This window comes from Frieseomelitta varia, unplaced genomic scaffold, assembly GCF_011392965.1.
Source record: "Frieseomelitta varia isolate USP_RPSP 00005682 unplaced genomic scaffold, Fvar_1.2 scaffold_751, whole genome shotgun sequence".
NCBI classification, from domain to species: domain Eukaryota; kingdom Metazoa; phylum Arthropoda; class Insecta; order Hymenoptera; family Apidae; genus Frieseomelitta; species Frieseomelitta varia.
Genome location: NW_025110536.1, coordinates 89,461 through 105,112, shown reverse-complemented (window position 1 = coordinate 105,112; position 15,652 = coordinate 89,461). Strand labels below are relative to the sequence as shown.

Here is a 15,652-nt window from a genome sequence, read left to right as displayed (position 1 = left end):
CGAATTCGAAACGACAGATACATGAACACAACCGTCTTGTAGCAATCGCGAACAAACTAAATGAAAGCACAACCGAAACGTAACGCGAAAACGAACGAGACGATCAGCCAAGAGGAGCCGCGACAGGTACGCATGCGCAACGAAACAGGAATGTTCCTGAATACACGAATACGTTTACTACACTTATATACATCACACTAAACATCACGGTCGTACCCGCAGGTACGAGAAAGCACCAGTGTTTCTCAACCTACGGAGTATTGACTTGTTTCAAGTTTAACAAAACCTACACTTCTTCCTCCCCAGCCTTTTAACATCGCGTGTTCAACTTTACTAGTTATTCGATTAATTTTTATAAATAAAGCCTGAGTTGCTTTTCGTGTCTCGATATAATGTAAAACAATTCTGGTGAATTTATAGCCGACTCCAACGAAACACACCTGTATGTTTATATGTATATCTCTGTTAAAAATACTCCTTTTAATAACTCTCTTTACGATGCTGTAACGCTATCCGAATTTTTCTTGTAAACTTCCTTATAAACCAGTTCTTGCATTTGCATTCTAAGTAACATTCGTTTGTCAGCGGACAACGTTCTTATATGAGGCAAGAGACTCATAAGGAAATAATAATTATCATCGAAACGGTTGCCTTCCAAAGGATCTACCGGGATGCCGATGTTAGTGTCATTGTCTCCCATGAGCACCTGCTCGGGAGAAATGTTTTGCAGCATCATTTCGTTTTCAGTCAGATTGTCGGAGACACTTTGAAACTCGAGATTATCAAAATTCTCCTCGGGCTCCTGCTTTACATCTATGTGATTGACGGCGTCGATCTTTAGTCCGTTATCGTTGTTCATTGACAACAGATGATTCGCAATCGTATTTCGATCCTCCACGTTTCTATTTGTTACCGACGAACCATTCTGCATCAGCGCTCCATCATTCTCACCTTCGCTAGGCACCCGATCGTCATCTTGGCAAGAATTGCTTCGTTCCCAAATAGGGGGACGGGGTAACATTTGTTCTTTCAGAAATTGCAGACTTTTGAAATGTATCCATACTGGTCTGTTTCGATGAAATTTGCTTTTCCGATAAACTTGGTCCTTCTTCAACTCCGCCCGAAAAGTATCTCGTAACCCTTTCCACTTTGCTTTTAATACCGGTTCTGAAAAACATAAAAATAACAAACAGTATGTTTATCGTGTTCACTTATAAAGATACTTACATATTTCTAATTGAATAATTTACATTTTTGACACTTTAATCAGTTCTGCATTAACTGTATTCGATTATGTGGGTTTAGTTGGATTAGTGGGTTTAGTGGATTTATTGGATTTAGTACAAAATTATCGCATACATATGTAATTATATAAATAATTAATATAAACAATGATTTTCATAAAATGTAGTTGTAAACTAATTTTAGTTTGCGCGATGAAAATCATAAATATAACGGAAGTAATTCATAAGTACGATGATCGAAATATTGACTGCTTATACGCATGCGTCTTCACGTAACAAGTTTGCACCTGCAATTTAAATCTTTCCGAGCTTTAATACTGTAAACAACAATAAATTGTAAGTTATTGATGGTTATTAATGGCAATTTTTTGTGACTGTAAGATTCATATATTAAATAGTGAACATGCAAATTGATTTAAAGTATGATATATTTGGTAATGTCAACCTGTAAAAAAGTGAGGTTAACTGAACAGCGATTCGTATTAGCGAGTACATTAGCATATATATATAAACAATTATATACATGTTTTTCAAGAAATAATAAGACAATCATGAAAAATAACATAACCATGTAAATAATTACGAGTAAAACTTTGTGCTATCAGTTCGACGCTCTTAAAAAGTTCAAATTAGTTATTTAAATTTATAATGATTATAACAAAAAACATTTTCAGACATAAGAACAAATGATTTGATAATTGTTTTATTGTATCAACGATGTTAACAGTTCACATTCAGAATGATTGTACTATGCTGGAAATGAGTAAATTTTGACAGTTAGAACGAATGGTAAAAATGCGCGCGCGAATGACATACGATTGAAAAACGATTTCATCAATGCACCTACTGGGCAACTTGAATATCGATGCAATCTCCATCCAAACGCGGTTCGTCACCTCGCGATTGTGATAAGAGATATGCCTTTGATTCCAAAGCGCTGGCCGCTTATAGACTTCGGCGATTAGCCGATTCGCGTCCATTTTCACTTCGTCCCTCATTTTTGCCAGTTAAATGAAAAAGCGTTTTCTGTGTAATTTGAACAAGGCAAGAAAACACAGTATTAGCTTGTCAATCCGATAGGAACAAAGTACAGGCGAATACTAGCGCTGGGATAGCGATTAGCGCGCAGGACGCTCTCGGGTAACGATCGATTCACATTTCGCCCTCATCTTGCCCTTGCTAGCGCGAATAACTTTATCTTTCCCTTTTCACAAATAGTAACTTGCCGTTCAAGCATTTTATTACACACGAAAAATATAATTTCTGTAACGTAATCTATTCTTCAAATTATACGAGTCATTATTAGAAGTAAATTTCAACGCAACTATATATTATTTTTTTTTAAATTTAATAAAGTAACTCATATAACAAAAAAAAAAAAAATTATGTAAATAGCGTAAAAGATACACGTATGCGAAATCTATATTTTGGGATATATATTTTAGATATTGAGCAAAATGAATGATTTCGAATTAATAGCACAAGGCGCCGAAGCACGCGTATATAAAGGTATTTATTTAGGAAAATCAACGTTAATCAAAGAGAGATTTGAAAAAAAATACAGACATGCAGATTTAGATAAGCGTCTTACGAAAGATCGTATAAAGGCTGAATGTCGTGCTATAATTCGTGCTAAAGCCGCAGGTAAAATAATAATTTCTTGTTCTTTTTCTAAGAATAAGTTAATTTCTTCTTTTTTTTTTTTTTTTAAGGAATCGCAACACCAGCTATATATTTGGCAAATTTGGAACGACGATGTATTTATATGGAATATATAGAAGACGCAATAATACTAAAAGAGTTTATCGATAAAAAAGTTTCAAAAGAAATAAATGACGATCGTTTATTAAATTTTATAGCACAAGGACTAGGAACAATAATTGCGAAATTACATTTGAAGAACATAATTCACGGAGACTTGACTACTTCGAATGTACTTTTGAAAAATATTGATGACGATCACATTAAAAAATATGAAAATGGTATACCATTATGATATCAATTAATATTACTTTTTTAATAACGTAATATTTATTTTTTCATTTTTTCTTGTAGCTGCGAACAATTTTGTTATAATAGATTTTGGATTAGCTCGTATAGAATCAAGCGTAGAAGACAAAGCAGTCGATTTGTACGTTCTTGAACGATCATTACTAAGTGCACATTCAGAAATACCTCTTTTGTTTTCAAAGATATTTGATACTTATCAGAAACATTACGCAAATAAAAGTCAATGTAAAGAAATTGTTTCTAAATATAAAGAAGTACAATTACGAGGGCGAAAACGATTAATGATCGGTTGACTTCGATACATTTTTTATGAATATATTAAACACATTTTATTACCATATTTTCCATAATTTATACATGTTAAATATACCTTAAATAAACCTTATATAAGCTTACATGTTACAAGTTTGAACTCTACTATTTTAGTCGATATCTATGATTTTAAAATTGTACGTTGATTAGTTTTTTCATCCAGATTATTTTTACTTAAATACTAGTAATTTTCTGTGGCAAAATTTTTTTTCAATCACTATTACTTTTTTGAAAAAAGTTCAAATAAATTTTTATCAGTAAAATTTAATGTATACAGAACTACATTAATATTCCAAATCTATTTTTTTTATATTTTTGCCTTGTACTTGTTAAGGCAAAAGCTAAGGCTGTTAATATATAATATATTTAGATAGTGGAAATAATACCAGTATAAAAATTTCACTATATATCCATTAAGTATTAAGTCTGATCAAGTATTGAGCAATATAGTCATTTAAAATGTTTATTTATATTAATTATCTGCACATATATATATTCTGATTTGGCATATGCAACATGTATGTTTTCATAGCGCGATTTAGAGTACTTACTATCAATGATATGTAATAAAGAAATTAAGTTTAAAATAAAAATATTTTATAATTAGTATTTAAAAACATTGTCTCTGGTAATAAATAATTGGCCTTTAAATATAATGCATACATTTCTATGCAAAAAGAAAGGAATTTTTTGATAGATATATTTTTATGTTATAATATTTAATTCTATATAACAAATTGTCCAAGTAATTCTTATGTATTTATTGTGCTACAAGTCTAAAGCTCATATGAACTGTGAAAAATAATTGCTCTTGACAAAAATTCTTATGAGGTCAATTGCATATACGCACTTGATTTTTGGAAAATATTATACATATTTATGTTCTTATCAGTAAAATCATCACTTACACAGAAACTAATCAATCAAAATGTAACCCTGAATATATAATGATCCAAGTGACCTACGAAGAAAAATTTTATTATAACCTTATAAGATAAATACAATAAAACAAATAATATTAGATAACTTTAAATTACCAGAAAACCAGCAAATGATGTCATGAAACCTTCTTTAGTTAATTCCCATATACCACCAAATTCTTCCTCATCAATTTGTTGAAAGTTGCTAAAATACAGATACGTGACACCTGCGTTAACTAATACAAATCTGAAACATCAAATCACAAACTTAAAATATATAATTATAATTTCGCGATTTTATGTATTGCAACTTACTTATAGTAGTATTATATTTTAACTTACAATAGTAGAGCTATGAAACCTTTTAAAGGTATAAGACCCCATCCTATACCAACTATAATACCAATTGCTTGTCTGGCCCAGTATATAACATCAAGAAATTCTTCCTATAATAAATCATCGAAACTTATGAGCGAGATCATAGGGTAAAAAATAGAGAGCATACTTAACCCGGGATTACCCACGTGGGGATCTAGTGCCGGGATGTACCTGCACTAGACCTCCAGGTGGGTAATCCCGGGTTAAGTGAAATATGGTTATGTTTACTTTATCTGGCCATTCGGAGTTCGCTGTTATCGCACGTGTCCATACACTTAGTTCGCATTTACCACCATTTCCAATCTTTTCAGATTTTGAACGTGACATTTCTACACCTTCTCAACTTAATAATATAAAACATGTAAAAAAGCTCATTAACATCTCCTATGTAGAACAGATTCCACACACTTTATTTCCTTAAACCTTCTGCTATTATACTTCCATTTCTTGGGTTATGGAAATGTGCCAGTGTGCTAGATTTCATGCAATTTCCACGCACGCGCACTAATTTTATTGTATTTGATGTGTTTTATATTTTTCGACTTAATAAATACATATTACGTATGCCATATTTTAGTAATTCGGTGTTCAATATTCCAAAAACGTTACGAGTAACGATACATTTACAAAATAAATTATTGGTTCAACTTTGCTAATATATATATTTTATATATTTAATTTAAATTTTAATATTATGTTATATTGCTATAAAATTATTCAGCAAGATTTCGTATGTCGATAAATGTTGTTTTTGATTTTATTATAAAAATCTATCTTTCCAATCTTTCCATTTTGGCAACAAAGTCTATTTAAGTACATGAAATTACTAATGTATAAAATAAGCAAAACACTGGACACTGCATATGTAATAGTTTTTATTTACTAGTAAATTATATTGCATGGTTAATGAGCAACGTATCGAAATCTGCAAATACTGATATTTATTGGATGATAATACATATATATAATAAAATTAATAGCAGATTTTAAAACGTGCTTCATTGCAACATATGTATACGTACATATGTAAATATAAATACGGGAATGTAATGAAGAAAGAATGCCTATACGTGCTGTCTGATTTTCTCTGCGCGCATCGTATGATCGCGTGATTATATCACTCATTCATTAATACATACATACCGTAATTATATTTAATATATTTACACACTAAAGTATGATTTATTACAGGTGATCTTTGGTAGTGACAACTAATACAATGTAATTATATTTTGAACTTCAAAGAGTAAAGGAGTAAAACAAATTAAACAAATTTTAACAATTATACATACAAAATGATTCCGTTTTTGGCACAGTTATTTAAATTTTAAATCTTACGTGACGTTCGTATAGAACCCAATGCAATATTTTTCTGTCATAAATATACAATTAATTTATATGTATTTTTATGCCTTAAAAATCACCTGCAATGTAATATGTATACAAATTGTTAATTAGTTTGCACTTATGCAAAACTACAAGTACATACGTACATGTTTACAAATATTATATTTATTATGGAAATAATTAAATTACAATTCTGTCGGCGAATAGCAAATAAAATTATTAAGTAACATTATGATTAGCTACCGTTCAAGATACTGATTTGTTTACATTATTTGAAAATCTCATATTGATTTAACAAAATGTATAATTTGACAAATTATAAATTCAATCTGCATCGCGCTAGATTTAAAATAAATAATCGCCTAATAAAAAGAAAGGCTTTAATTTTATGATTTGGTGTTCAATCTATGTAATATTTATGATTTTAAATGTAAAGATGAATGTTGAATGTGTTTGTTAAAATATAACAATCACATTTCACAAATGGTTTAATTATTATATTTAGAAAGAATATTTTCAATTTACCATCTAACATTGTTATATGACATATGTTGCTAAATATTTGTATCCAAAAGGATTTACATATTTTGTTAGTCACAGTTATTAATACATAAACAATATCAAATAGATGTTCAAATATATTATTTATCTATAAGAACTGCAACTGTAATAATGACTAATTTATCTATGTGTAACTTTTTTTACACGTATATGTACAGAAGTTGTTTACTATTCAAAAACTAGTTTTTAATATACTTATGTAAATTGAATTTTACGTTATGTATTTTGCAATATATTTTTATATCATATAAAAAAATTGTTTGTAAAAAAGCTGCTCCTTTATAGGAAAATGCACATAGCAGAAAGTCTTTACTAAATTATTCTTAATTATAATACATCTTTAACAAGGTATAAAATAGCAAATACAGCTTACAAATATTGCAAAAAAATTCTTGAAATATAATAATAGTCTGCAATATCTTTCTTCTAATTAATTTAATTGAAAGTTTAGTTTAGTTTTTTTTTTTAATTTACGTATCGTATATGTTATATATGCATTATATAATGTTTATGTATTTTGTTACTAATTTTTTTTTTAAATCAATGATAAGTCATTGATAATATCGTATCTTTTATATAAAAATCTTTCAACTTTGTCCTTGTTACGTGGAAAACAAAGCATTTATTATTTTACGTTATGTTATATGGCACGCTTCATACATTTTATGATACTTGGTATTTGCTTTGTGCACTTATCAATTCCAATTGTATTTAAGATGTTAAATAAAATGTAACATAATTTAATAAAAATTGTATGAAAACAAATATAAAAAATTATAAACAATAATCAATTAAAATGGAATCGTATCTTTTAGTAATCACAGGTCTGTTACAACTGGTTGGTTAAGAAACAAATCAAAATAACTATCATGAAATTACAAAAATTAACTTCGGAAGACATCCCGACTTTGATTAAATAATAGGAAGAAATATTGTTTAATGTTGCTAAAAATATATTGTGTTTTGTTTTTTGGTAACAGATTAGCATACATTTAAATTAATTAAAATCATATAGTTTATGACCTATATTAGATTCTATCAGTTTAAATATACAGACAAACAATATATAAATATTTAAATGTTAAAACAAACATAACATCGTTTATCTTCCAAATAATATCATTGACAATATCAAACAGACCTCTTTTTAAAAATCTGGAGGAATGTAGAAGCATTTAATGCGTTTTTTATGGAAGTAAGTGTTTTAACTTATTGCATTGAAAATATTAAATGATTTTAGTATATTAAATACAAAATACTTATTCCTAAATTAAAATAAACTGCATTAAAATTACAGTTTCATAAAAAACTATAAAATTTTTAATGCCACCTTAATAATAAATTGGTACTTTCTATAGAGACCCCCAGTACCCTTTCCTTAAATATTGTGTTAGCACTTGCTTTTGCATTTGACTTTATATGGCACAAATACAGACATGTCAAATTGTATATTTTTGTACCCAATATAAAATATTTCGATGAAAGATATCTTAATAAGTATCCAGTCATTGACATTAATTTATAAATTATTACTGCATTAAGTCACGATCAAACGTCAACTACGTCGTTATTGTAATTGAAATTTGAATCACGTAAAAATGAAGTACGTCGGAGTTTAAAACTTATACGATTTTCTTCAACCGTTTTCGGCACTTCCGTTACCTAAAAATATAACAATTATATATATAACATTGTCTCACCCAAAATAATACTTCAAGGTATCTTTATAATATTTTAAAAATATCTTTGTGTAATGCTAAGACACAGAAACTGTTTTAAAAGAGAGTAAAAATAGAAATTTACATTAATGGATTTCAAGCACAAAACAAGACAAAAGGACTTAGGACATTGCATTCTTATTAAAAATTATATTGAGTGATTTAAAAAAGAAAAAAAAAAAAGAAAAAAAAACGGACGTTACATAAGGTACCTTGACATCTGGTTGGTTGATAGAACGTTGAAGCACCGACCTCCATGCTGCAGGTGCGGTATGCTCTAAAATAATATATACAGCAAGGCTTCTTAATTAAAGGGTTTAACATGCATATTTACAATAAATACTTGGAATTAACCAGGAATTGATATTTAATTAAAAACTATGCGTGAATCGTGAATGATGTCTATGATGTTACTATATACAATGACATGCAATAGAAAAATATATTTTTGGCTCTCACCATTCTCTTTCCTTTCCGTTTTACTTTTGTTTAAACTAGCTGCCAGTTCCCTGACTGATCTTTTCTCTACGCTTGCGTTGCTTAAAGAACTAGCAGTACTACTTGCTGACAACGTCGGCGGTAAGGAAGCAGGACCACTTACACCACTATCTGTTGATTCATCAAGTGCATCTCCAGAATCAGGTGTATTTCCAGCTGAAGTATTTGGACTAGAACCATCGCTTAATAAATTAAATTCTCCTAAAACATTAAGCATGTAATATAAATATATAATATAACGTAAGCCAAAATTTTATTGTTAAATAATTTGATTCTTTTCCCATACCGGATTTTCTATCAGTAGCCATACTCCAAGGTCTCGGTTTCGGAGCTGTTACCGGTGGAACAGGTTTAGTCTTGGAAAGAGCACCATTGTTTTTTCCATCTGTAATTGAACTATTTCCTTTGGTTAAAGACCTTAATACTGGAGATTTCGATGCTTCCGAATTAGTTTTTGTACTGCTACCGTTTGTTGGACTACGAAGATCAAAACCTGTCGATCTTAATTTAAGAGAAGGCAAGGATTGATTTGCAGTCTTATCTGTATCTACCGCAGATCTTTTAGTTAAACTTTTTTTGTTTTCGTAATCCTTAGGAACAGTCACTACATCTTTATCTGAGGAATTTATAACAGTTTGCTGTTGCAACATTTTATTATTTTCATCCGAATCTCGCAAACTGCGTGTACTTGTACCAGAACCAATAATAGGTAGTGTACTACGTTTTGATGTATCAGCAGTATTACTGACACAATTATTGCATACGTTGTTACTTGTATCTTTACTATTATCAGATTTTGTAACATTTCTTTCATGATTTTGTGCATTGTCTGTTGTATTTCGTCGAGTTAATGGAGATGCAGTTAACGGTGAATCACCTTGAGACCTTCTGCCAACAAGAGGGGAAAATTTTTCTAAATTATCACTAGATCGTGATCGCGGTGCAGGCTCAAGAAGTGTTTTTAACATTGGCGAACTACAACCAGGTTTTTTATCCATCTCAGGTGGAATACTTTTGTGACTTGTAAGAGATAAATTTGGACTACCATCAGTTGGAAAAGTATGCAAAGAGCTACAGCAAAATAAAGGTAAATTAATTTACATAATTTCTGTTTCTCTTAAAGTTGATATAGTTTTGAATATCATCACTTACCTATCATCACTTGTAGGAGATATAAGAGGTGTTGTCGGTGTAGTTGGTCTGAAAAATACATCGAGGCCTTCGCCAAGAGCAAGACCATCTACTGGCTGATCAGGTCTCAACATTGGTCTTGTAGGTGCTCTAGTCTTTGTTCTACGTGGTCTAGATTTTACTAAATGTTGTAATTGTTGTCCTACAGTATTAGGTAATTCAGAAACAGAGTCTAATGATTCTGTTAAAGAATGTTCTGTTTCCGAAATAGCTGAAAAAATACATTGATATCAGAAATAATAAATTTATTAATTACATGTTTTTTATGTTAAAAGAATACGAACCTTCTGCTTGACTTTTTGGTAAGGATGGTAATAAATCTGGAATGTCATCGGCCGAAAGTCCTTCTACAGAATCAACTACAGATTTCGGTCGTAATTTCCTTCCATGTAAACTTTTTCGTTTATTTGATAAATGTGGTGTAGCCTATGTAAAAAAAAAAAAACAATCATTAATATAATTTTACTACATATATTCTTTTAAATAATTGTAATACATTTATTTATCATCACATACAATAACAAAAAGATTTCATAAAATTTAATCAATGAATAGAAAGTTTCCAAATATGTATTTATTTTACTTACAAGATTTAAATAATCCAATTTCTAGACAGACATGAAAGTTTTATATCATAGTTATTATAATAAAGTTCGTTATAAATATAAATTGAATTATATATATATAAACAAATTATGTGTTTTTACCATCGGAGATTGATCACTGGAACATTGACCAATAGAATTCACAAGTGAATAAGTTTCTGGCGGACAGTCTTCTTCTGAAGTAATACTTGTTCTACCAATTGGTAATGCTGTAGACACGCCTACAGTGCTTGTAACTCCTATGACACTTCCACTACTCATTGAACCAGCACTAGGCCGTAATACGTCAGGTGTACTGCTTCTTGTTCTACTATCACAGTCACCAATCTGAAAATATCAATATAAATGTCAATATCAAAATTAAAAAACTTTAATATTAATCTTTCAGTGCAATACCTTTTAGCATGTATTTAACACATAGTGAAGTATATTATACATACTAAGTTTTTATAGCTTCTTGACAATGATTCAATTACTTCATCTGTTATTCTGTCGGATACGTGTGCAGCAACTGCCAAATTTAATTCACTATGAAAAAATAAAACACATTAGTGATCATTTAACATGTAATGTATAGAACGTCAAAATGAATAAGTAATTATGATTCATACTTGACTCTATTTACTATATCTGCTCCAGCTTGTTCTGTGATAGTAGTATGTATGAATTCATTACTAATCTGATTCTTTTCCTTGCAACTATTTCGTAGATCATCTTCCACTGCAACTGATTCACTTTCATCGCCTCTAATTACCGTTTGTGAAAGTATCGTGGGACATTGTTCATTTGCACACTTTATCATAGCATCTAAGGAATCCTGTATTTAAATTTTAATGATTAAAATTTATTATGTCTTGCATGAGAATAATATACATATATTTAATAAAAAAAATACCTGTAAATATATAGTTACAACTTTATGTAACTCATTTGCCATTTCGTGTAATTTCAATTCTATAGGATTATTTTCGTCTCGTCGTTGAAGAACTTCATGTAATCTCGGTAAGAGCTAAAAAAATATCATTTGCGTAAAAATTTATTAAAAATTTATTTATTATTCAATATTTTATACCTGTTTTGAATTATCTGCATCCTGTATAAGTCCAGTTGCATAATTAATGTCATTATTGGCATCACAGCTTTCTGCAGCAATAGCTTTAATAGTGTCTTGAGTTTGTACAACCAATCTATCGACCATTTGTTGTGTAGAGCTTAGCAAAAATCCCTGTTGTAATCTAAATGCTTGTCCATGACTATATTTACATGGTGTAACATTTCTTTGTAACAAATCTTGAATTTTTTTAGCTAATTGTTCAGTTTTTTCAGCTGAAGTTTTCATACATGGTTGTAAATCATAAATTGGAAATGGCATGTGTCTTACACTACAATTCCTATAAGAAGATATTATACATGAGAAAAATATATCAACATTTTATTATTAAAGTTAAAAATTACATACTTTTCTAAAGCATGAACAATATCAGCATAACCTTGAAGAGTGATATTATTTTTGTCATAAATAATAGTCCGTAAATGATTATTAATTTGTAATGCCTTTGCTAATAATCTGGCACCAGGATCTCCAATTTGATTACCACTAATATCTAAAGTATGAAGACAAGTATTACTACCAAGGGCATTGATAAGGTTATAAAGATCAGATTTCAATCGAGAATCTGGTAAATGTAATGCTTGCAAAACGCAATCATCTTCTTGAAGCATTTGCACAAGGGCATCCATTACCACAGCAATATGTTTGCTTTTCATACTAACAGTGTTCCGACCCATATATAATTGTTTGATCGATTTGTTTTTTCCTACAGCAGTTATCACTTGTGCTAAATCAACATCCATATCTGTGAAAAGACATATACAAGCTATAAAATTCAAATATTAATATAACTAATTTACTTTCAGTACTTACTGCTATCTGATATATCCAATGATGCTATACAACGTACACCATGAATGCATGATTCCAGTACATGAGCACCCATAGAGCCCAAATTGTTTCCACTCATATCAAGTTCTAAACCAACTGTACTTTCATTACATGCCAAACCAAGTAACAAGTGTTTCAATGCTTCTAGCGGCAATTTACAACAAGATATATTTAAGTACTTTAATGAAAGTGTAGCTGTAAAGAACTGTTTAAAGCTGGGAGGTATTTCTTTGGTCTTTTTACTTGAAAAAGAGTTGCGAGCAACATTTAAATGGACTAGATTAGTTGCACAACCCCGTAGTAGAGCACCAAACAGCTGAATAGGATAAATGCAGAATATGAAGTTTATTTATATTGGAACTTTATATATAGAAAATTAAAACTTACACATTCTAGCGTTGTATCTGTACCACTTAGATCTAAATGAGTTAGACTATTAGGTTGTGCCAAAAAATTACATAAATTCTGCAAGTATATAATAATTATATTATTTACTTATACCTAATATATCATTAACACAACTACTTGTTATATTAAATTTTACAATGATATTTAAAAACTTACATTGATGTCATCTTTTAAACAGTTCTCTGAAAGATTTAAATATTGCAAACTAGTTGGCATGCTTCTATTTAAACTTAATGCATGTGCAATTTGACTTATTCCTTTTCCAGTTAATCCACAATGTGCCAAATTTAATTTTTGTAAACCCTTAGGCAATTTTCCGATAGGTCCACTTAAATGTGCACCTCCTTAAAAATAATATTATCCTAAATAATGTTATTGATAAAAATAGATATACATGTACTAATTCAACATATTTAATAATAATACTACAAATTAATATTAATAAATGTACATTAATTATAAATTAATATAGTAAGTTAAAAAATTATATACTATCAATTTTATGAAGAATATTGAAATTATGAATGCAGGATTGCTTTTAAAAATAAGGAAAAACAAATATCATTAATGGTTATTTGCACACCTTGTAATTTGGCTATTATTCCACACAAGCTAGAGGCTCCTACAAAAATATTAAAAAAAAAATATTGTATAGGGATACTTCGAAAATAAAAAAAAAGAGAATTGAAAATAAGAAAAATGAATCTACTAAGGAAAAATATTTAAAATAAAAGTCTTTATAGTTAATACTTGCCTTTATCTTCAATTGTATTATGTGACAGATCAATAGTCTGTAACATTGTATTAGCATTAGAAATTAGAGCTAATGATAATTTGTGTGCAAAATCCCTAAAAAGAAAAAAACACATTTAATTTATTATCTCATAATATCTTGTTCAAATTATTTTCACAATATTAATATATTTATTTTATCTTTACCATTTGATTCCAAGATTATCTAGATAAAGTTCCTGAATGGAAAGAGATCTACGCATAACATGTAACAATCTTTCCAAAGGTTCATGACTTAGTTTAAGATGAGATGCCCTCAATTTTGTAAACCAAGTATTATATTCCAAGGCGGAAATGATTGGCACCAAATCTTTTTGATCTAAATGATCAAAATCTCTTAAATTTAACTCTCTTGTATCATGAGAAAGGTATATTGTATCAACATCCTATAAATATAATTTTTTTGAGAAATACTCAACAATAATAGTAGTACATCTTCATATACTTTAACAAATTACCCAGGCTACTTCTTCTCTATATGGTACACCGTGTAAATCACACATACATGCATATTGGGTTGAAAACCCCCCACAAGGTCCAGTATGTCTTGTTGCTTCTGTACTTCTAGCTAATTCACTACCTCTTATACTTTGCAGTCTACTAGCTGGTATTACTTCTATTTTTCTTATAATATAGCTATAATAAAAATTATAATTTTAATATCCGTTATTTCAATGTTACTGTTGTAACATTGAAATAAATATAACAGAAAAAATAAATATAAGATAAAAAAAAAACACATACTTTAATGGTACAGTGGGAAAGATATTTCGAATTGCAGTATGTAAGGCCTCAATCATTGCATCTACTTCCGTAGTATCTGCACCTGCTCCTGTGGTAGTAAAATTGTAATATCTTTCCCCAACACTTAAAGATAACTGATTCGCTCTTTTGGACTCTATAGATGTTATTTCTAAATAATGAAAATGGCAGTCGATCTGTAAGAAAATAATTAAATAAATCAAAAAAATCACACAGCTTATTCGTAAAAACAAAATAATCTATCATCTTACTCTTGTGGGTACTTTGGCCGTTAAGAGAAACAAACGGCATGGTGAAAAAACCTTAAATCAAAATAACAAAAATTTAATTTTTCATTAAACTATTACACTGACAACTTCAAATTTACTTTGTATTGCAATATCTTAATACTAAAAATATCACTTACCAAAACACGATTTTCCTGTTTATCTTGTTTCGTTTCCAATTTTACAACATTCTTTAACAATATCTTTACATGCTTACCCAGTAACGCTTTCACCGATTCTACAAATAATAAATAATTCATGAAAAGTTACACTTTAAGTTAAAAGCAACTTGCAAAACGTGCAAAATTAATGAGAAGATTTACAAAATTCTGTTGCAATCCATTTTGCACACTTATGAAATAAAATGGAGACTAAAGAAATTTTTAGAAAGATCCTTAGAGAATAACTTAATTTAACGAAAATGTTCTTTTTTTTAACGTATGACAGTTCTACGATACGAACGTAAACATTCAATAGAAGACAAACCGTTTAAATCTTTCGTAAGCTGCGATCTAGTTGACATTTTGTTAGCTGGTTTATCTTTCAAACATCGATGAATCCATTCAAGACATTGTTGTTTCCGTCACACGGTGACCAAAGTTTTCTAACTTGCTTAAAAAAATGTTAAGATAAAGGGCGATGTCACGAAACTATGAAGCTGCATAGCCGCCATATTAGCACCTGCCCGCAGTCCATTC

General features: G+C 29.5%; 3 protein-coding genes across 9 annotated transcripts; 1 reads left to right on the top strand and 2 right to left on the bottom strand.

The window, feature by feature from the left end:
• Positions 1-4: 4 nt before the first annotated feature.
• Positions 5-4,528, top strand: LOC122535663 (EKC/KEOPS complex subunit Tp53rk). Of its 3 annotated transcripts, none has more exons than XM_043667396.1 (4): positions 5-126; positions 2,690-2,888; positions 2,957-3,226; positions 3,300-4,528. In XM_043667396.1, the coding sequence occupies exons 1-4, from the start codon at positions 61-63 to the stop codon at positions 3,545-3,547; spliced, it is 783 nt and encodes a 260-aa protein (XP_043523331.1). In that variant the 5' UTR covers positions 5-60; the 3' UTR covers positions 3,548-4,528. The 3 variants fall into 3 exon arrangements, with proteins under 3 accessions (XP_043523331.1, XP_043523332.1, XP_043523333.1); XM_043667397.1 differs by lacking the exon at positions 5-126 and adding an exon at positions 774-1,127 and having other exon boundaries at positions 2,724-2,888; XM_043667398.1 differs by lacking the exon at positions 5-126 and adding an exon at positions 1,476-1,580.
• On the bottom strand, positions 4,313-5,393 carry LOC122535667 (respirasome Complex Assembly Factor 1). Its single transcript, XM_043667402.1, has 4 exons — positions 5,093-5,393; positions 4,829-4,932; positions 4,604-4,733; positions 4,313-4,527 (listed from the first exon to the last, which is right to left on the bottom strand). Exons 1-4 carry the CDS (start codon positions 5,189-5,191, stop codon positions 4,486-4,488), a joined length of 375 nt encoding a protein of 124 aa, XP_043523337.1. The 5' UTR covers positions 5,192-5,393; the 3' UTR covers positions 4,313-4,485.
• A 328-nt stretch (positions 5,394-5,721) lies between these two features.
• LOC122535653 (F-actin-uncapping protein LRRC16A) lies at positions 5,722-15,633 on the bottom strand. 5 transcript variants are annotated; one of them, XR_006308228.1, is made up of 25 exons: positions 15,441-15,633; positions 15,095-15,192; positions 14,940-14,990; positions 14,671-14,864; positions 14,385-14,562; positions 14,074-14,312; positions 13,889-13,983; positions 13,718-13,756; positions 13,291-13,478; positions 13,114-13,191; positions 12,709-13,042; positions 12,244-12,640; positions 11,857-12,175; positions 11,680-11,793; positions 11,396-11,601; positions 11,225-11,312; positions 10,887-11,111; positions 10,767-10,787; positions 10,464-10,605; positions 10,141-10,390; positions 9,275-10,059; positions 8,950-9,189; positions 8,703-8,767; positions 5,887-8,434; positions 5,722-5,798 (listed from the first exon to the last, which is right to left on the bottom strand). XR_006308228.1 is itself a non-coding variant. In XM_043667372.1 (24 exons), exons 1-24 carry the CDS (start codon positions 15,475-15,477, stop codon positions 8,321-8,323), a joined length of 4,497 nt encoding a protein of 1,498 aa, XP_043523307.1. In that variant the 5' UTR covers positions 15,478-15,633; the 3' UTR covers positions 5,722-8,320. The 5 variants fall into 5 exon arrangements, 4 of the variants coding, with proteins under 4 accessions (XP_043523307.1, XP_043523310.1, XP_043523309.1 ...); XM_043667372.1 differs by having other exon boundaries at positions 5,722-8,434; XM_043667375.1 differs by lacking the exon at positions 8,703-8,767 and having other exon boundaries at positions 5,722-8,434.
• Between the last annotated feature and the right edge of the window lie 19 nt (positions 15,634-15,652).

Bases quoted from the DNA above. Each gene is read 5' to 3' on its own strand.
- LOC122535663 (XM_043667396.1), top strand. From the start codon at position 61: ATGAAAGCACAACCGAAACGTAACGCGAAAACGAACGAGACGATCAGC. The intron at 127-2,689 runs GTACGCATGCGC...TATATATTTTAG, and splicing joins GCCAAGAGGAGCCGCGACAG to ATATTGAGCAAAATGAATGA. The intron at 3,227-3,299 runs GTATACCATTAT...TTTTTCTTGTAG, and splicing joins CATTAAAAAATATGAAAATG to CTGCGAACAATTTTGTTATA.
- LOC122535667 (XM_043667402.1), bottom strand. From the start codon at position 5,191: ATGTCACGTTCAAAATCTGAAAAGATTGGAAATGGTGGTAAATGCGAA. The intron at 4,734-4,828 runs GTAAGTTAAAAT...TTGATGTTTCAG, and splicing joins GGTTTCATAGCTCTACTATT to ATTTGTATTAGTTAACGCAG. The intron at 4,528-4,603 runs GTAATTTAAAGT...TTTTCTTCGTAG, and splicing joins CATCATTTGCTGGTTTTCTG to GTCACTTGGATCATTATATA.
- LOC122535653 (XM_043667372.1), bottom strand. From the start codon at position 15,477: ATGTCAACTAGATCGCAGCTTACGAAAGATTTAAACG. The intron at 13,192-13,290 runs GTAAGTTTTTAA...ATATACTTGCAG, and splicing joins GTTTAAAAGATGACATCAAT to AATTTATGTAATTTTTTGGC. The intron at 12,176-12,243 runs GTATGTAATTTT...ATCTTCTTATAG, and splicing joins ATTGTTCATGCTTTAGAAAA to GAATTGTAGTGTAAGACACA.